This window comes from Coregonus lavaretus (genome assembly GCF_964263955.1).
Source record: "Coregonus lavaretus genome assembly, chromosome: 1".
Classification (NCBI taxonomy): domain Eukaryota; kingdom Metazoa; phylum Chordata; class Actinopteri; order Salmoniformes; family Salmonidae; genus Coregonus; species Coregonus lavaretus.
Genome location: NC_139988.1, coordinates 68,524,154 through 68,545,915, shown reverse-complemented (window position 1 = coordinate 68,545,915; position 21,762 = coordinate 68,524,154). Strand labels below are relative to the sequence as shown.

At 43.5% G+C, this 21,762-nt stretch overlaps 1 protein-coding gene across 3 annotated transcripts; it reads right to left on the bottom strand.

The window, feature by feature from the left end:
* Positions 1-255: 255 nt before the first annotated feature.
* On the bottom strand, positions 256-18,500 carry ghdc (GH3 domain containing). 3 transcript variants are annotated; one of them, XM_084153759.1, is made up of 11 exons: positions 18,049-18,500; positions 17,293-17,592; positions 4,788-4,984; positions 4,352-4,546; positions 3,820-3,939; positions 3,329-3,626; positions 2,672-2,870; positions 2,145-2,216; positions 1,833-1,966; positions 1,401-1,489; positions 256-1,088 (listed from the first exon to the last, which is right to left on the bottom strand). In XM_084153759.1, exons 2-11 carry the CDS (start codon positions 17,579-17,581, stop codon positions 867-869), a joined length of 1,815 nt encoding a protein of 604 aa, XP_084009885.1. In that variant the 5' UTR covers positions 17,582-17,592; positions 18,049-18,500; the 3' UTR covers positions 256-866. The 3 variants fall into 3 exon arrangements, with proteins under 3 accessions (XP_084009885.1, XP_084009884.1, XP_084009886.1); XM_084153758.1 differs by having other exon boundaries at positions 17,857-18,485; XM_084153760.1 differs by lacking the exons at positions 17,293-17,592; positions 18,049-18,500 and adding an exon at positions 5,168-6,475.
* Positions 18,501-21,762: the final 3,262 nt, after the last annotated feature.

Sequence of the window (21,762 nt, the reverse complement as noted above, 5' to 3'; positions counted from 1 at the left end):
GCGTTGTGTCTGCAGGTTTTCACTTTTCTTCTTCTTGATTGATCAATTAAGGTAATTGATTAGTTAGGAACTCCCCTCTATGTCTAGGTCTTAATTGGACACAAATTGAAAGGAAATGACAAAAACCAGCAGACAAACAGCCCTCCAGGAATTGAAACACCCCTGGCCTCTAGCAAGATGGCCAAGTGGCAGCTCCACTCTCACTACTCTCCCTTTGACTGCGTTGTGGAGGTGTAAGATGGTGTAAGAACAGAATACAGTGTTAGCACTTTTAATTTGTAAATAAACATTGTTGTACAAGACTGGATTTTGTCTGTAATTGTCAAGGTTCAAAGGGCAAAGTCAGTCCATGAAGTTGGACAAGATAGGGGCAAAGCAAAATCTAATGTATTATAATAACTTAAGTGTCCATAAACATTGTATGTAAAGTTTATCCAGCACAGGTTAACTGTCCAAAAGAGCAAGAAAATCATCTTCACGGAAGGAGTGTGCATTAGATGCCTGTGGATTTACAATCAGTTGTTCCATTATTGTCAAAATACTTTTGTCTAAGTTTGGATGGAAAGATACTGATTTCCACCATGTAAGGGGTGGAGAATGTTGACAAGACAACCAGTTGGACTTTGTTTCTAACACACAGATGGTGTCAATTATAAGAAAGCAGAAATCCTCATGATTTTAAATATTCTTGTTGCTGTGGCTGTTCAGTGGGTTACCAAACGATAGTTATCATTCGTCATTTCCACAGATTGCCTGTCTCCTAAAATGACTGTCAACAAATGACATTCCCTTTCAGAGAATAATATTCCTCTCCACGGTTGCAGTGCATAACACACATGCTTCCCATAATGCCTTTCAGCAGGCATTCAGGAGATGGTCTTCCCTAACAAGAAGTCGGCGTACTCCTTTCTGCGTAGTACGCGGTGCATTTTGAACGTGTTGGCCGAGGTGTTGGAGAAGGCCATCATTTGTTTACGCAGTTCCTTGAATGCGCCCTCTGCCACCATCTGCACTCTCATTGGTCCGATGCTGCCTTTGAACCGGAACGACTTGTAGACGGCCGAGTCCTCCTGGACACACTGGTCCAACTGGTGAACAGGTGCAGGGTGTGTGTGTGTGTGTATTTTTGTTTTGTTTGTATGTGTGTGCAAGCAAGCGAGATAGTATTATAGAGTGTGTGTGTTTGTGTGAAAGAGAGGGAGTTAGAGAGTGAGAAAGAGAAGAGGCAAAATAGGAGGGATTTCAGGAGCAATATATTATTTTCCATCATAATCACACAATCATACATCCACAACCAAAACAAGTTATGGAACAAGTTCTCCAGGCATTGGTATAAAACAGAAAGAAGAAAACAGGTATTGAAATGAAACAAGTGAAACTGAACAGAAACTATTCCCTACCTTGTAGCGTTGCTCCTCTGTCAGGTTCCTCACCCCCTTTAGCTCCACAAACACTTGATAGTGAGGATCAGAACCTCCACATGACTCTCCTGCAACAGATACATGGTGATCAACCATTGAACAAATTAATCTGGAGCCCACATACAATATGCCATATTTTCATTAGTCTAATCCCTCTGAGGGAACTTCCAATCATACGCTTCCATAAAACCAGTTTAGTTGTATTTTGTATACATGGCAGCCAAAAGCCGAATTGCATCACTCGGGGGTGAAGATTCCCCTAGGTACAGATCTAGGATCAGCTTCCCCTCCCCCAATACTAAATAACCATTAGTGGGGGAAAAGCAATACTTACCCAAGATCAGCGTCTAGGAACAACTTCACCCTACACCAATTGGCACTACAACAAAAGCAAGTAGAGAGCCATCTTACCCATTATGGCACTCTCTGCGCAGCAGTAGTCAACTAGCTGAGCTCCGGGCCACTGGCTGATGGCTCGCTTCAGAGCCCCCAGAAACATCACCTCAGACACCTTCTCCCCCCGCACACTCAGCATCTGACCCCGCCTACACACACAGGTCATGCATATAAACGCACACACACGAGCACACACACAGAGTACTTTAGAACTGTCTCACACACACACAAATACCTTCCCCTTAGCATCTATACCCATCAGCACACAGGTATTCTCACACACCCACGTACGTACAGAAAAGGTACACACCGGATGCAGTACCGTACCTGTATTGAAATTCTACAACTGGACACTGATTGTGGAAGCCAACCACTTTTACAACATCTCCCATACAATATCTATGAGACAAAAAAAGAGAGATCCCTGTCAAATCACATATCAGCCAACACAAATGCAGTACTTGGTTAACAAAAGCAGGAGCTTCAGTTATAGGGATAGTTCACTCAAATTACAAAATGTAACATTTGTTTCCCTACCTTGTAATCAGTCTATGGACAAGGACAGAGTGCAATCCACACGTTGGTTTTTTTACACTTAGCCACTGCCATTTTTTGCTAACTTTTTAGCATTTTCCAACCAAAAACCAATGGAAGTCAATGTACACAATAATAGCAAGTTTGAAATCTCATGCCCAAATCATCCTAAAGTCTCTGAAAGGGATTGTGACTTTGCTCAGTAACTTGGTTTGAAGTTACTTTGATTCTGCATAAAACGTAACGATTTTTGCAACCAAAAACCAATGGAAGTCAAAATACCTGATATTAGCATGTTTTAAAGTACGATTATGTTTTACCTGAAGAGTCCGGATGCGTTGGTGACGACCAGCTCGTAGCTGTGTCCCTGCTGCACTTCCCCCATGAGCAGTGTGTGTTTCTCTGGCATCTCCTGGTCCAAACTGGCCTCTGGGAGGAACTCACAGAACATGGAGCGAGGACACAGCAAGTACCTCCTCCGCTGCTCCTCCTCAGGCCACAGGTTCACCCCGATCAGACCTGCAGGGGCACAGGGATGTTAACACAGAGATATAACGTAAGAGTGCAGGAACACAGAGAGACAAATAAAAGAGACACAGATACACACGTGTAGTACCGTCTAAATTATGTTCAGTGCTTGACTTGGGTTGGTGCTCACCGGAGCTGAGTACTGGCACCTCAGATTTACTACTGCTTGAGCCCCTGCACCTCTTTAGCCGATTAGCTCAAAGGTATTTTGGAGTTCCTGCACCTAAATATAAACAGTATAAGGCACTCAAAATGAGTACCGGCACCTATTTTAGTCTAAATCAAGCACTGATTATGTTATGGTCTTTGCTATACATTTTGGCTTCTACCAACTACTGCACACGCATGCACACACACGCACTGTAAGAGACAGACACACAGACAGGGCCACTGTTACATTGCCTTTATACTCTTGCTGTCACAAGGTGATGAGTTTCCTGTGCACTGACCCTCTGTGGCGGCGTAGAAGGGGGAGTAGAAGGGAACCCCCTGGCAGTAGCGCTCCCGCAGCATCTCCCCATAGATCTGATTAGACCCAGAGTCCACAGCCAGCACCAGGTTGAGCTGGGGCCAGAGGCGCCGCGCGATGCCCATGAAGCCCTGCTGGAAGTGGGCCCGGAGCTGGGCGGCTCGCTCCGGGTCTGGCTTCATCTGGCCCTCCAGGCTGGCCCTCACCCCTGGCTCCAGGGCCAGAGCGGGGCTGACCCGACCCAGCTCGATGTCCTCCACCAGTTCCTGCCAACGCTCCTGGGGGAGGGGAGAGGTTAGAAGATAGCATCGTCAAATATAAATAATTACACAGTAATAAGAGCGCTGCAATGGAGGGTTATCCTATGTACTCTTTACATAAGAGTATAACTATACAGTATATACACAATATAGTAAACCATCTTTCCCAATCCTGGTGTGTGTGTGTGTGTGTGTGTTTATCTCTAGCTACCTGGAGGGCACTGAAGGCATAAAAGACAGTAGAGGCGAAGTTGGACTCCAGGGTGCCCACACTTGGGTCTTTGAGGGCAAAGAGGAGATGCAGGTAGAGGGTGTCTCTCTCACTGGGCACCTGGATGGGAGGTTGGCACCACAATTATAGTAGTAGTTTATCGTAGTAGTATATTTACACTTTCCAATTTGAAAAATATGTTTTCTGTGACAACAGCATTCTGTTTCTTCCGCCGTTATGTCCTTGAGAAAGGCACTGACTCCAGTGCGGTGGCTGACCCTGTGCCACTCCAGGCATGCGTACGTTGGGGATGTCCAGAAAGCCAAGGCAAACACAGAAGGCACATTTTCATGTCTCACAAAATTGACAAAAACGCACTATTCTATTCTATACTGTGTCTTGTTTATTGGAAATCAAACCGAAGAAAACGGAAAAGACATACTATATGAACTCCAATAAGACATTTCATTTCCGTTGCAAAACATTTTGCTACAGTGTGCCCTTATGAACACAACCCTGGTGCCAACCTTACCTGGAAGGCGGGTGCGGGTGTGGTGTATAGGTTGAGCATGTGGCGCGACGAAGCCGGGGTGGAGGAGTTAGGCCCAATGGGGATGCCTGCCTCTGACTGGCGAAAGGTGGGTGAGTAGAAGAGCTTGGTGGTGCGCTGGAGGCTGTCGCTAGCCGGGAAGGCACGCCGCATGGCATCCAGACACACAGCCACGCCCTGGGGTGGAGGGACACACACAGACAGAGAGAGTGTCAAGAACACACACACACACACACACAAACACGCAAACACACACATAGCCATGACCAAAATAAATGGTCATCCTCCCTTCGTGTAAGCACAGTATTTAGAATTGGATAGCTGAAAGCTTTGACTTCACCGCTACATATGCCAACAAGTAATGGTAGCTAAGGAAAATAGTATTTGGGGCTAATAGGGAGAATTTCCACTGACTGACCTGTAGGAAGAACTCTGTGTTGGTGTCCTTGGTGCTCAGTAGCATGGCGCTGGCCCCAGATGTACCTGATGTCATGGCTAAGATAAGGGGTTTCTCAGCTATGAGGACCTTCTCTTCTCCAGCCGCCACTCGCCCTACCAGTTCACGGTAGTGCTCGTACGTCGTCACCGGGTGACGTGCACGAAAAGTCTCACAGTCTGAGGACACAGAACATTGTCTGAATTATACACTGAACAAAAATATAAAACACAACAATTTCAAAGATTTTAATGAGTTACAGTTCATATAAGGAAATCTGTCAATTTAAATAAATTCATTAGGCCCTAATCTATGGATTTCACAACTGGGAATACAGATATGCATATGTTGGTCACAGATACCTTTAAAAAAAGTAGGGGCGTGGATCAGAAAACCAGTCAGTATCTGGTGTGACCACCATTTGCCTCATGCAGCACGACACAGTCCTTTGCATAGAGTTGATCAGGCTGTTGATTGTGGCCTGTGGAATGTTGTCCCACTCCTCTTCAAAGGGTGTGTGAAGTTGCTGGAGCTGGAACACGCTGTCGTACATGTCGATCCAGAGCATCCCAAACATGCTCAATGGGTGACATTGTCTGGCGAGTATGCAGGCCATGGAAGAACTGGGACATTTTCAACTTCCAGGAATTGTCTACAGATCCATGCGACATGGGGCCGTGCATTATCATGCTGAAACATGAGGTGATGGTGGCGGATGAATGGCACCACAATGGGCCTCAGGATTTCGTCAAAGTAGCTCTGTGCATTCAAATTGCCATAGAAAAAATGCAATTGTGTTCGTTGTCCGTAGCTTATGCCTGCCCATATCATAACCCAGTGTTGTGTTCGAGACCACCTAAAGCGAGACCGAGTCATGACCGAGACCGGGAGGGGGACAAGGGGTCCGAGACTGAGACCAGAAAAATGCGAGTCCAGTTCAAGACCATGATTGTAATTTGGTCAACTCACCATCATAATAAGAGTTCAAAATGTCCATTATATACTTTTTACCCCTTTTTCTCCCAAATTTTGTGATATCCAATTGGTAGTTACAGTCCATCGCTGCAACTCCCGTACAGACTCGGGAGAGCCATGCGTCCTCCGAAACACGACCCTGCCAAGCCACACTGCTTCTTCACACACTGCTCGCTTAACCAGGAAGCCAGCCGCACCAATGTGTTTGAGGAAACACCGTACAACTGGCGACCAAAGTCACTGCTACAATGGAACAAGGACGTCCCGGCCGGCCAAAACCTCCCCTAGCCCGGACAATTGCACGCCGCTTCATGGGTCTCCCGGACACGGCCGGCTGCGACACCGCCTGGGATTGAACCCGGGTCTCTAGCACTGCAATGCAGTGCCTTAGACCGCTGCACCACTCGGGAGGCAATGTCCAGAATTTCTGTGTTGATTTCAGAACAACATATGGATTCTTTAGATAGCATGCATTTTTTCACTATTCTGACTGAGGGAAGATCGAGCCACTCTACACATTTTTACTAACCCAAACACAGTGGGGAACAATGGGTATTCTACACCTTTCAGAGAGGGGCTAAGGATTTATAAACTAATGATTATAATATTATTATTTTCAATGATGTTCTGATTTAATCTTTTCAGTGTTTTTTTGGAAAGGAAAGCATCAACACTGAAGAGAAAAAAAAGATCCAATCAGGATTTTCCTTTGCTGTTCTCTGGGGAGATTACTCTAGCTAGCTAAGTCAGCCATTGGCTAGGCCATCAGGAGCTAGATAAAGGCATCTGCCATGACAGTGGAATCAACCAATCACATTTTGACTTAATGAGTGGGACCGTTTTTACAAAAACGTATGGAAACTCCTGCCTTCTTGAAGGCCAACAGGTCACTGCACAACAGTTCACTGCACAATAGAGAGAAGTAGTTTTCCCATGGTCTAGCAAGCTAGCTTTTGTTGTCGGCTAGTTTGCAACGGCTGTCGCAGGTGTTATCAAAGAGGATGTTGTTGCTAATTTGTTAACTTCTCCCTTTTCAAGAATAACTTTCAACAAGAAGTTAAGTTTCAATATGATCATCATCTGGTGAGTGGAACTGTGTTTTTATTGCAGCGTGCTTGCTGTTGTTGTTAGCCATCACTTTGAAAAGAACTTGTGTGTGAAACATTGTTGTTTAAAGTGGAACTGACAGCATTTTAGCATCATGAAATCTTATTAAAATCTGTTCGTATACACCCCCAGGAAGAATATGACACTTTAAAAAAAAGGTCTGACAAGCGACCACTTAGATATGGTCATTTTCACGTTTTCAAAAATTCTTAGAATGTTTGGGAATTATGTATACTAAGGCATTTGTGAAAATTCTATAGCAGTATAGAGTGGGAAAGCGGCAGTGCGTTTAGACAATTAATAGACATTGCAGTAAATAAAACCGAATAAAAACGTCTGTCTTGTCCAGGACCGGAGTCTACACAGACCGGTGCGCTATAGCCAATCAGAGCTACAGTAGACCTTTATACAAACAAGCCATTTGCTACACGGGCCTGCCATCATTCACTTTGAACTGGACTGTGTGTTTACAGGCAGTTGCAACAGCGCGACTTTAGATCATTAGAACGCATTCGCCAAAAGCCACAAAATACACCTGAATGGATTTCTGCAAATATGTAAAAACCACGGGAGTCATCTTATAATTTGGGAAGTTTACAGTCCTATTGATCAAACAACCATGATAAGGTAGGCTCTCTCTCACTCTCAGTTATGCACATCAACAAGATCTACAACTAATGCTAGCCAGAGCAAGATGAGCTAAAATCTAACGAAAGAACATTAGATAAACCCTCTCAAACTTTTTCAGCTAGTTAGTCGTCAAAATTGTACTGATAAACGATGGGGAATTGTAGCCTCTTCGTCCTTCTGCAGCTTGCCTACCAATGCACGCTTGTCCCAACCAAGCACCCAAGCTAACTGGCTAAAGTTGGCTAGCTTGCTAGCTAATTCCAGACACAAATGAGACAACACCTCACTGACCATTTTACTTGCCGTAGCAGACCTGGTTATGCTGTTTACATGTTATCTAGAGCGTTCTTGACTAACTATTACTTTTTTTCTCTAAGTTTACTGACACCGGTCATATTCAGCAGGTGTTGCGCGTTTGTAAATTCATCAGTTGTTCTGCGCTCGGAGTAGATAGCCAGACTGAATTTGCGAACGCAAGAGATATGCTAACTGTATAACAGTCGTTCAAGTTCTTGCTAGCTAACCAAATGACACCTGCATCTCTAGCTGTGTACAGCCAATGAAAAATGATATGAGGGGAAAAAGTCAGTCACTCACCCACTCCTCCAATGGCATGACATCCTCCTATCAGCTAGCTAGCTAACGTTAGGCTCCGTGTTTTTAGCTTGCTATATAAATAGATACACTAGCCTATTAGCCACGTTATGACTGACTTGTGATCATTGCCCTTGCTAGTTTGATTGTATTGACATTCCCAGCCTTAGTTACATTCGTATGTTTTTGTCCAGAATATTGAGTCATTGAAACTGAAACAGTGCATCCCAAATGGAGGCAGCAACCTGAAAGCAATATTTTTTGGACTACCAAGAAATGTATTGGTGAATTATATTAATCATGTATTGAACTGCCTCCATCTATTCTGCCAACATTACCTTAGTGTACGTCATGGAACGTTGAGTCAAATAGAACCTATTTTTTAAAACCTCTTATAAAGTTGGCTTTGTGGCATAAACTGGGAATTGTATATTTTTGACTGAAATCATGATTGTTTGTTTCATATCTGCAAAGTACTTAAAACACTGTCAGTTTCACATTAAACTTTAGGTCACCGGTTAATTTGTGTGCTAAACGTGAAATGTTTTTAGCAATGGGAAGTAATAGTTGTAAATTGAGATTGGGAAATGCTTAATGGTTGTGTTTTTGTATTCTTATGATTGGGACCTACTGGCTTATTATGTCAGAGTGAATGGACTGCTTATCCTTTAACATCATGCTGTGTGTGACTGCTGTCTTTCCATCGGCCCAATGCAGTGGTGTAGTGGTGCCTGGAGAAGGGGGTATACTAACATTTTGCCCAAAAGTTCCCAAACGGCTCGCAAAGGAAAGGCACCCTGTGTGAAAAATCCTATGTATTCCTATACATTTTTTAAAGATTTTCATGCATTGAACGGATGTGGGTGGAGCAGTGTCTACATAGGGGTGCAGGTTGTGAACACTCACAAATGCTCTGACGAAGGCCTTGAGGCCGATACGTAAAGCTTAATAAAGAGCAGTGATACTAGCAAGAGCAACGTGCGGGTTTCTTGTTTTTTCTCAGATTTTCACTCTCAAAATTACACTTTTTGTAATAGAAAAACTACACAAATTTGATGGTCTAAGTCCACAACAATGCTTCAATCTGATTGGGTGGGCCTGTCAGAGCCTGGCTCCCCAGTGGGTGGGCCTCTGTCCACCCAGGCCCATCCATGTCCATCCCCTGATGCAAACTGTTAGGCCTACTGCTGCTAGGTAGCTCTCTCTCTGCTCTCCCCCTCCCCTCTGTCTGTCCTTGATTGCAGGAGTGAAGTCTGGTGTGCGGGAGTCAGGGTTCCAGCTGCAGCTCATTCACCATAATCACCTCAGCCTTTAAGACCCGGTCAAACTTGCCACTCATCGTCAGATCATAGTCAAGACGACCATGTTAGTTTCGCTGTTGACTCAACCTGCTTGTTTTCGCCCTTTGTGTTTTTGGCCTGTTCTAGTTACTTTTCTCCTGTGCCACAGATTATTGGAACCTGACTCCTGCCTCCGCTTCACTCCTGCCACCACCATCCTGCTTTCCACTACCGGACCTCCCTTTTGGACTCACCACGGACACTAGGTCATTACGGTACCACACCTGCTCTGAACCTGGATCTGTTACCCTCCCTGTAAACCTGGACTTGCTCTTCCCCTATTATTGGAAACCTGGACAAATTGAACTTTGTAAATAAACCTGTTAAACCTTCTCTGGCTAGGTGTAGTTGTCTGCATTTAGGTTCAAATCCAGATAAATCATGACACAAACAGCGCATGATGACAATTGCGCATCACAAATAGCATACTAACCAACACTTCGGACTAAACTTTTTCAATACCTGGTTTGTATACCCATTGTTGCCTTAGTTAGCATTTACTGGTAGATCTCATAAGTTGAAACGTCTTTCCTACCCTACCGGCTACCGATGTAATTCTTCTGTTAGCTGCTCCATGCCAAAACCAGTTGAGAGCTGCACACTTTTGCTGCCTGCAGATTATATTCTGCTGAAACTAGGCTACAGTGCATTCGGAAAGTATTCAGACCCCTTGACTTTCTCCACATTTTGTTACGTTACAGCCTTAATCTAAAATGGATGAAATAGTTTTCTCCCTCATCAATCTACACACAATATCCCATAATGACGAAACAAAAACAGGTTTTATAAATGTTGGCTAATGTCATATTTCAGTTTTTTATTTTTAATACATTTACATACATTTTCAGACCCTTTACTCAGTACTGTGTTGAAGCACCTTTGGCAGCGATTACAGCCTCAAGCCTTCTTGGGTATGACGCTACAAACTTGGCACATCTGTATTTGGGGAGTTTCTCCAATTCTTCTCTGCAGATCCTCTCAAGCTCTGTCAAGATGGATGGGGAGCGTCGCTGCACAGCCATTTTCAGGTCTCTCCAGAGATGTTAGATTGGGTTCAAGTACGGACTCTGGCTGGGCCACTCAAGGACATTCAGAGACTTGTCCTGAAGCCACTCCTGCATTGTCTTGGCTGTGTGCTTAGGATCGTTGTCCTGTTGGAAGGTGAACATTTGCCCCAGTCTGAGGTCCTAAGCACTCTGGAGCAGGTTTTCATCAAGGATCTCGCTGTACTTTACTCCATTCATCTTTCCCTCTATCCTGACTAGTCTGCAGCTGAAAAACATCCCCACAGCATGATGGTGCCACCACCATGCTTCACCGTAGGGATGGTGCCAGGTTTCCTCCAGACGTGACGCTTGGCATTCAGTCCAAAGAGTTCAATCTTGGTTTCATTGGACCACAGAATCTTGTTTCTCATGGTTTGAGAGTCCTTTAGGTGCCTTTTGGTAAACTCCAAGCGGGCTGTCGTGCCTTTTTACTGAGGAGTGGCCTCCGTCTGCCCACTCTGCCATAAAGGCCTGATTGGTGGAGTGCTGCAGAGATGGTTGTCCTTCTGGAAGGTTCTCCCATCTCCACAGAGGAACTCTGGAGCTCTGTAAGGGTGACCATCGTGTTCTTGGTCACCTCCCTGACCAAGGCCCATCTCCCCCGATTGCTCAGTTTGGACAGACGGCCAGCTCTAGGAAGAGTCTTGGTGGTTCCAAACTTATTCCATTTAAGAATGATGGAAGTGACTGTGTTCGTGGTCCTCTGTAGCTCAGCTGGTAGAGCACGGCGCTTGTAACGCCAAGGTAGTGGGTTCGATCCCCGGGACCACCCATACACAAAAAAAAAATGTATGCACGCACGACTGTAAGTCGCTTTGGATAAAAGCGTCTGCTAAATGGCATATTATTATTATTATTATTATTTTGGGGGCTTGGGGACCTTCAATGCTGCAGACATTTTTTGGTACACTTCCCCCAGATCTGTGCCTCGACTCAATCCTGTCTCGGAGCTCGACAGACAACTCCTTCAACTTCAAGGTTTGGTTTTTGCTCTGACACGCACTGTCAACTGTGGAACACACAGGTGTGTGCTTTTCCAAATCATGTCCAATCAATTTAATTTACCACACGTGGACTGCAATCAAGTTGCAGAAACATCTCAAGGACGATCAATGGCGCAGTGGTCTAAGGCACTGCATCTCAGTGCTTGAGGCGTCACTACAGACCCCCTGGTTCGATTCCAGGCTGTATCACAACGGGCCGTGATTGGGAGTCCCATAGGGCCCTGCGTCGTCCGGGTTTGGCCGGCATTGTAATAAGAATTTGTTCTTAACTGACTTGCCTAGTTAAATAAAGGTAAAATAAAAAACATAAAATGGAATCAGAATGCACCGGAGCTTAATTTCGAGTCTCATGGCAAAAGGGTATGAATACTTATGTAAATAATAATAATAATATACAATATGCCACTTAGCAGACGCTTTTATCCAAAGCGACTTACAGTCATGCGTGCATACATTTTTGTGTATGGGTGGTCCCGGGGATCGAACCCACTACCCTGGTGTTACAAGCGCCGTGCTCTACCAGCTGAGCTACAGAGGACCACATAAATAAGGTATATACACAACCGGTCATACGTTTTAGAACACCTACTCATTCAAGGGTTTTTCTTTATTTTTAATATTTTCTACATTTTAGAATAATAGTGAAGACATCGAAACTATGAAATAACACATATGGAATCGTGTAGTAAACAAAAAAATTGTTAAATCAAAATATATTTTACATTTGAGATTCTTCAAATAACCACCCCTTTGCCTTGATGACAGCTTTGAAACCAGCTTCATGAGGTAGTCACCTGGAATGCATTTCAATTAACAGGTGTGCCTTCTTAAAAGTTAATTTGTGGAATTTCTTTCCTTCTTAATGCGTTTGAGCCAATCAGTTGTGTTGTGACAAGGTAGGGGGGTATACAGAAGATAGGCATATTTGGTAAAATACCATATTATGGCAAGAACAGCTCAAATAAGCAAAGAGAAATGACAGTCTATCATTACTTAAGACATGGTCAGTCAATACGGAAAATGTCAAGCGCTATGATGAAACTGGCTCTCATGAGGACCACCACAGGAATGGAAGACCCAGAGATACTTCTGCTGCAGAGGAAAAGCTCATTAGAGTTACCAGCCTCAGAAATCGCAGCCCAAATAAATGCTTCACGAGTTCAAGTAACAGACACATCTCAACATCAACTGTTCAGAGGAGACTGTGTGAATCAGGACTTCATGGTCGAATTGCTACAAAGAAACCACTACTAAAAGGACACCAATAATAAGAAGAGACTTGCTTGGGCCAAGAAACACGAGCAATGGACATTAGACAGATGGAAATGTGTCCTTTGGTCTGGAGTCCAAATTTGAGATTTTTGGTTCCTACCACCATGTCTTTGTGAGACGCGGTGTGGGTGAACGGATAATCTCTGCATGTGTTTTTCCCACTGTAAAGCATAGAGGAAGTGTTATGGTGTGGGGGTGCTTTGCTGGTAACACTGTCTGTGATTTATTTAGAATTCAAGGCACACTTAACCTGCATGGCTACCACAGTATTCTGCAGCGATACGCCACCCCATCTGGTTTGGGCTTAGTGGGACTATCATTTGTTTTTCAACAGGACAATGACCCAACACACCTCCAGGCTGTGTAAGGGCTATTTTACCAAGGAGAGTGATTGAGTGCCGTATCAGATGACCTGGCCGCCACAATCCCCCGACCTCAACCCAATTGAGATGGTTTGGGATGAGTCGGACGGCAGAGTGAAGGAAAAGCAGCCAACAAGTGCTCAGCATATGTTGGAACTCCTTCAAGACTGTTGGAAAAGCATTCCAGGTGAAGCTGGTTGAGAGAATACCAAGAGTGTGCAAAGCTGTCATCAAGGCAAAGGGTGGCTATTTGAAGAATCTCAAATATAAAATATATTTTGATTTGTTTAACACTTTTTTGGTTACTAGATGATTCCATATGTATTATTTCATAGTTTTGATGTCTTCACTATTATTCTACAATGTAGAAAATAGTAAAAATAAAGAAAACCCTTGAATGAGTAGGTGTTCTAAAACGTTTGACCGGTAGTGTATTACATATTTTTTATAAATTTGCAACATTTTCTAAAAAACGGTTTTCGCTTTGTCATTATGGGGTATTGTGTGTAGATTGATAAGGAAGAAAATGTATTCAATCAATTTTAGAATAAGGCCATAACGTAACAAAATGTGGAAAAGGGGAAGGGTTTGAATACTTTCCGAATGCACTGTATGTGTGCGGAGCGCATGTGAATATATTTCACGTGTAGGCTACTTTGAGCATGACTTCTCTATTGTACTACATCATTGATAAGTCATATACCTCCACTACACTACTTTGATACCTCTGTAGCTCAGTTGGTAGAGCATGGCGCTTGCAATGTCAAGGTTGTGGGTTCATTTCCCACGGGGGGCCAGTCTGTAAGTCGCTCTGGATAAGAGCGTCTGCTAAATGACTAAAATGTAAATGTAATACGCATCAGTAGGGATTAAGAAGTGAGTATAAGCAATGCCCACTGGAAAAAATGTGGGTATATGGTTTATACCTGCCTATACCCTCCACTACACCACTGGCCCTTTGTGTTTTACAAAAAGTGCACTCTCCCACATGATTGCGCTGGTATTACGGTTGCTTTCAGAATCACGAACCTGTCACACACTGAAGGCCTATAGGTTCGCCACTGCGCAAACATGTCTATAATTGATATAAAGGCTGTTAAGATATTAATGTTTCAAGAAAGGAGTGTATATATATACATATATATATATTTTGCCTGGTGAAGCAGTTTTACGCGCTGACTGAATGGAAGCTGATAATTATGAGTTTTATTTACTCCAGCTGTTCTCGGGAAGAAATTACTAGTCCTCACTGTCCGAAACCGAGTCAAGACCCAGAACAAATGTATCCGACACTGAGACAAGACCGAGACACTCAATGTGGTCTCGAGACCGCTCGGTCTTGAATACTACAACACTGCCATAACCCGATCGCCACCATGGGTCTGCAGTTGAGGCCAGTTGGACGTACTTCCAAATTCTCTAAAACAATGTTGGCCTCCAACGTATGCCTTGGCTTATGGTAGAGAAATTAACATTCAATTCTCTGGCAACAGCTCTGGTGGACATTCCTGCAGTCAGCATGCCAATTGCACGCTCCCTCAAAACTTGAGACATCTGTGGCATTGTGTTGTGTGACAAAACTGCACATTTTAGAGCTGCCTTTTATTGTCCCCAGCACAAGGTGCACCTGTGTAATGATCATGCTGTTTAATCAGCTTCTTGATATGCCACACCTGTCAGGTGTATGGATTATCTTGGCAAAGGTGACATTCTTACTAACAGGGATGTAAACATCTTTGTGCACAACATTTGAGAGAAATAAGCTTTTTGTGCATATGGAAAATGTATTTTATTTCAGCTCATGAAACATGGGACTAACACTTTACATGTTCACATTTTTTGTTCAGTGTATATTGTTATCTAGTTTAGATAAACAGGTCAGAATGTATTGGAAGGGCAAATCATTAATTGACAGACCACATAGAATTGATAAGCGATGTTTAACTAATGAAGGAAAATTTGATTAATTTCTTGCATTACACACTTCCAGGCAGTAGCTGAAAAGTAGCCTATCAGCAATCAAACTATTTAGCCTAGAATGTCCTTCAGTAGGCCACCTACTTCTACTCCATTCATAGATACTAACTACCTTTAGCGCCTATTGATGAAGGTATCTTTCATATCAGCGAGAAATAATCATAATAAAAAGGTTAAATTACTACACACCCTTAGCACAGTCTTTGCCTTTAGTGTTCCCACGCGGCCATATCTCCATATTACAGCACGTGTTTACGGAAGACAGAGGCGATCCACCTGTGCTAATTAGCTATCTATCATTAACATCTAGCATGCTTCGATCACCTGTGTGTAATGGAATTAGGCCGCCAGAAATGTGTTGTAGCTGCAACTGTGATAAAGCCGGTTAAAAACAGTCTACACTAAGAGTATATTTTGCATTTGTGAAATTATTTTATTTGGATGTGATATGAAAAGGGCTATATTTCTAGAACCTTATTGCAATCAAGAATCGATTCACATTTAGATGGAGTATTAGGCTGTTTTGTCTGCCAGAGCCAGTCTACCTCAAGGCCTTTGCAGACTGTACAATTTTGCCGCCTCACACAAAATATCTACGTCATAGACAAATTCTTAGGTTGTAAACCATTGTCAGACGTCTTGGCTCGTTCAGTGTGATAGGGTCTAAGTCTGCCGATTAAGTACCAGTACGTGCGTTCGTAGGCTCCGACAAAGTTCTAGCAGTGTCAGAAGTTATTTTGCCTTTTATCATGTAATGTGGCTGGTGTTGTGAGGCAATCCGAGAACGGTGCAATTGCAGCCTGCAATTCAGGGCGTTCCTGCATGTGGGCATTCAGGAATCTGCTGTAATCCCTCTTTATAATTTGATTGGTCGATTTTTTAACTAGGACAGGCGGAAGCCGTTGGCGCGCCAGTACAGTAGGTGGAGTTAATCCACAATAACGTTGGAGACCAGCCGCTTATAAACCCCACAGAAGAAGTGGTGGGGTGACAACGGTCGCTAGCTAGCCGTACCCCGGTAGACAGTGTCCTTCGCCTCCGCCTGTCGGGCACTATTTTCCCGCAGCACACTATTGGCAGATCCCGGTGACTGACTGCAGCCTGAAATTCGGGGAGTTCCTGCATGTGGAAATTCCAGCATCTGCAGGAACCCCTCTTTATACTTCAATTTAATACGCTACTGGTAGACAGTGTCCTTCGCTCCCGCTTGCCAAACACCTGCCCTCACCGTCGTTAACAGAACTGCGGGAAAACAGTGTCCGACAGGCGGGGTACATTTTTAAGTTAGGACAGGCGGGAGGCTGGGACGCTCCAGTACAGTAGGTGGCGGTAATGCACAATAACGTAACGTTGGATGCCAATAACAACGGATGCCACAGATTAACATCACAGAAGAAGGGGCGGGGACAGCTAGCTAGCCATACACAAGTAGACACTGTCCTTTGCCCGCACCCACCCCCGCCCCATCTTCTGTGGGGTTAATCTGCGGCCGGCATCCAACGTTGTGCTTTAATGCCACCTACTGTACTTGAGCGCCCCATCCTCACGCCTGTCCTAACTTAAAAATGGACCAATATAAGTATAAAGAGGTTCCTGTAGATGCAGGAATGTCCACATGCAGGAACGCCCAGAACTGCGGGCGCAAATGCACCCTTCTCTGCCCTGCTGGAGCACATGCACAGTTCAAATACACTGCTGCAGTTGATGTAGCCTAAATCGGTTGACGTAGTCTCGCAAGCCAATCGCAGAATGTGACGACAGAACTGACGCAAATCGTACAATATGGCCAGGTTAATATCTTATTTTTAAATTGGTACAATCGAGACGTGATAATCGTAAAAGACTGAATCCGATTTACAGTCTGCAAAGGCTTTAGTAATGGTAGGCTCGCCTACACTACTTTTAAAAGAGTACATTCTTGGGTTAGTCTACTTCATACAATGTATTGCAATTTGAGGAAACGTGATGTGAGTTATCGCAATCATGCCATTAGAACAGAGGCAGTCAATCACTTAGCAAAAAGTTACATCACTGACTTGCCATAACGACGTTACATCACAAGCTTTTGTTGAGGTCGAATATACTGAGAGACCAGAACGTGCATGGTCATTGGTGGCTATATTGTGCAAGTTAACAAATGTGTCGCATTATGCAAGTGTCTTATAACGTGGAATGATTACCTTTAATTGAGCTAAAATCATACTGCTTTCCATAACATGTGTCAGCGTTCTTGCGCAGGCGCTTTAGAAGAGTTTCCTCTTGGACTTGGCGTATATTCAGCGTATCGGCTTCCAGTTTCCATCTTTGCCGCTTACCCAGCCAGCCCACAACCTTTACGGCAAAATACTGACTTAGCAGACTGCTCAAAGTCCGGTTCTCTCCTTTCACTTTCGAGCTTATGTCCCTCCAAAGCAGCGCCATTCCACCCAAAGACAGGACTCCAAGGGCACTGGGCAAAGGACGCGGCATCCCGAGGAGCTCTGTTACACAAAGTGGAAAGCACAGAATCGGTCACGCGAGAGCGCTGTTCGTCTACACACATCCATAAGAATCAGTCGATAAACTATTAAGTTGTTTCTTAACATAGGCTAAGAATATATTTTTCATCAAGTACAGGAAGTTTAATTAACACATCGTTAAAAGGGCTATCAGCATGGAAGCGTACGTAGACATCACCGAGGCTGTCAGTTCAGTCGGCGTAGTCAAAACAATGGTTCACTTCAAACAATTATAACGTAGCTTACCAAGACTTTGTCCAGTGGCTATAATAATGGAGAGAACTGTAATGACTAATACACAACGAATCCATTTCGAGCGCATTAATATACCTGCCCAAATAGCCATCGAACTGATCAACTCATAAAACATTTCAAAATAAGATAAAAAGGTCAATTTGTTAACTTTAACGGATGGAAAAGCATTGTCCAGTCCATTACCTAAATTAAAAAATTAGGATTCTTCACTTTTGCAAGATGTTTTGCAGCAAGAATATCACTTCCTTGTTTTCTAGCGGTCACCAAAGATGTTATATTATATAGACAAGATAGTCGAGTGGCCGCTCTAACAATGGAAATAGATGTCCTCAAAGATGGAAGGCAGGCGGGATCAGGTGGGACCATTCTAGCCAATGAGAGGGCACATACGCATGTCAGGCACAACTGGGATATAAAGTCGTTTTTTAAAGTTGCCGAAATGCCACGTACGTCCACGTATATCACTGCATTCGTTACAACCTAACTATTACGTAACTTCTATTCGATCAAATAAGCCTCACTTAGCAAATTATCAATTCGATTTTTTGTTGACCAAATTCTACACTCGCGATGACCTCCGTACAAAAATTCCTCACTTCATGCCATGGTCTTATTTTCGTAAACAGATTTTGGGCGTATACACCCCTGTCGCTTCGCCTCTTCCTCTGCTGATTATTCTTCTTCTTTGAGGTTTATTGGCAGACTACAACCTATACACTATATTGCCGCCACCTAATGTACTGGGTAGTGAAGAAGAAAAAATACATTGCGGGAAAACGACATCATACAAATACAAAAATAGACACATCCCACTCCTTCTGTCACAGTCCAATCCAATTCACATTTGAACAGCATCAAAATGACTCTCCACTTACTCTGTCTTACTACTTATGGCTGCTCTTCAACCAGTGCTTGCAGACAGTATTAGTGTTGGTTGGATTCTAGGTGTCAAGAAGATGGCTCCCACCCTAGAGACACATCAGACCCCAGCCCAGCAGTCACAGTAGGATCTTCTGGGCCCTGACATTCTCCTCCTCCATGGTGTCAGCAGGAAATCTGGCCTCAGGGCAATGTGTAGCATTTGGGATGTAAATTTGATCCCCCCCATTTAGTATGATATACAGTGGGGAAAATAAGTATTTAGTCAGCCACCAATTGTGCAAGTTCTCCCACTTAAAAAGATGAGAGAGGCCTGTAATTTTCATCATATGTACACGTCAACTATGACAGACAAAATGAGAGAGAAAAAATCCAGAAAATCACATTGTAGGATTTTTAATGAATTTATTAGCAAATTATGGTGGAAAATAAGTATTTGGTCAATAACAAAAGTTTCTCAATACTTTGTTATATACCCTTTGTTGGCAATGACACAGGTCAAACGTTTTCTGTAAGTCTTCACAAGGTTTTCACACACTGTTGCTGGTATTTTGGCCCATTCCTCCATGCAGATCTCCTCTAGAGCAGTGATGTTTTGGGGCTGTCGCTGGGCAACGTGGACTTTCAACTCCCTCCAAAGATTTTCTATGGGGTTGAGATCTGGAGACTGGCTAGGCCACTCCAGGACCTTGAAATGCTTCTTACGAAGCCACACTTGCCCGGGCGGTGTGTTTGGGATCATTGTCATGCTGAAAGACCCAGCCACGTTTCATCTTCAATGCCCTTGCTGATGGAAGGAGGTTTTCACTCAAAATCTCACGATACATGGCCCCATTCATTCTTTCCTTTACACGGATCAGTCGTCCTGGTCCCTTTGCAGAAAAACAGCCCCAAAGCATGATGTTTCCACCCCCATGCTTCACAGTAGGTATGGTGTTCTTTGGATGCAACTCAGCATTCTTTGTCCTCCAAACACGACGAGTTGAGTTTTTACCAAAAAGTTCTATTTTGGTTTCATCTGACCATATGACATTCTCCCAATCCTCTTCTGGATCATACAAATGCACTCTAGCAAACTTCAGACGGGCCTGGACATGTACTGGCTTAAGCAGGGGGACACGTCTGGCACTGCAGGATTTGAGTCCCTGGCGGCGTAGTGTGTTACTGATGGTAGGCTTTGTTACTTTGGTCCCAGCTCTCTGCAGGTCATTCACTAGGTCCCCCCGTGTGGTTCTGGGATTTTTGCTCACCGTTCTTGTGATCATTTTGACCCCACGGGGTGAGATCTTGCGTGGAGCCCCAGATCGAGGGAGATTATCAGTGGTCTTGTATGTCTTCCATTTCCTAATAATTGCTCCCACAGTTGATTTCTTCAAACCAAGCTGCTTACCTATTGCAGATTCAGTCTTCCCAGCCTGGTGCAGGTCTACAATTTTGTTTCTGGTGTCCTTTGACAGCTCTTTGGTCTTGGCCATAGTGGAGTTTGGAGTGTGACTGTTTGAGGTTGTGGACAGGTGTCTTTTATACTGATAACAAGTTCAAACAGGTGCCATTAATACAGGTAACGAGTGGAGGACAGAGGAGCCTCTTAAAGAAGAAGTTACAGGTCTGTGAGAGCCAGAAATCTTGCTTGTTTGTAGGTGACCAAATACTTATTTTCCACCATAATTTGCAAATAATTCATTAAAAATCCTACAATGTGATTTTCAGAATTTTTTTCCCTCAATTTGTCTGTCATAGTTGACGTGTACCTATGATGAAAATTACAGGCCTCTCTCATCTTTTTAAGTGGGAGAACTTGCACAATTGGTGGCTGACTAAATACTTTTTTCCCCCACTGTATTACGTTATGTTACATTACATTACAAATGGAATAGTGGTCGTACAATATCATACGAATTGGAGGTAGAGGTCTTTTCGGATCTCATATTTGAGATCCAAACCGAATTGGATCTGTGAAATTCCCATTAGAGACCGACAGGACCCAGTCATTTTTCCCCCAAAATCAGTATCGATCCGATTTAGTTCTGAGGTATACTAGATCCCGGTGGCGATTTTAGAATGTAAATCTTGGTGGGGCAAAAACGTTTTGTTGTTGTTGATGCATGCCAGCAAAGCCACAACACAACACTAAACAGTACATTAATTGCACTATAACAGTGACAAACGAGGCCACAAACTGTTAGGGCCTACATAAAGTTGTCCCAACAGCAGAGCTTTCTTTTCAGCACCATGGAGTGAATCGTTACCACCGCTACACCTGGCTATCAGCGGAGACTTGTCTGGCAGTGAAACAGTTCATTCAGCCTCATTCACTGCCTTTTTAAAAACCATAGCTAAAATGGCTGACTTGCTTAAACAAATGTGATTACTACTGACTCCATGTGGATTTGTGTAAGTCGATAAGAACCGCATTGTCCTTAAATAATAACGAACGCCGAAATGAGTTTTGACTTTTGAACCATACACAAACATGATTACATTTATGTTCAGTAAATTCATGTTTATTCTTATATCATTAACACTTAGCCCTAAGTATAAGCAAGTGCAAGCAAACGAGCTGCGACGAGGTAGGCCTATTCGTTCAGCACTTTCAAAATGGACACCAACAGAAATTCAGATAGATGTTAGTTCAGATAAATTGAAGATGTTGAGGCCTTAACTACTCTTCTTTAAATCGAGAGAGAGTCTAGGTTAGCCTACCATTTGAAGTATTTTATTAGACTTATGTGGTCTAAAAAGGAAGGAAAATACAATCATGAGGATCCACTTTTATATACAATATACCGACGCACACAGCACATTGCGCAAACAAAACAAACCTCACAATAACTGGAATTATATGGGTCTATTACTGTACTTTTTGTTGAAAACTAATATTTGAATGGGAAGAGACTGTCACTGGCAAACATGGTTACAGATCCAACAACATTAAATACATTGCCTTGCAAAAGTATTCATCCCCCTTGGCGTTTTTCCTATTTTGTTGCATTACAACCTGTAATTTAAATTGATTTT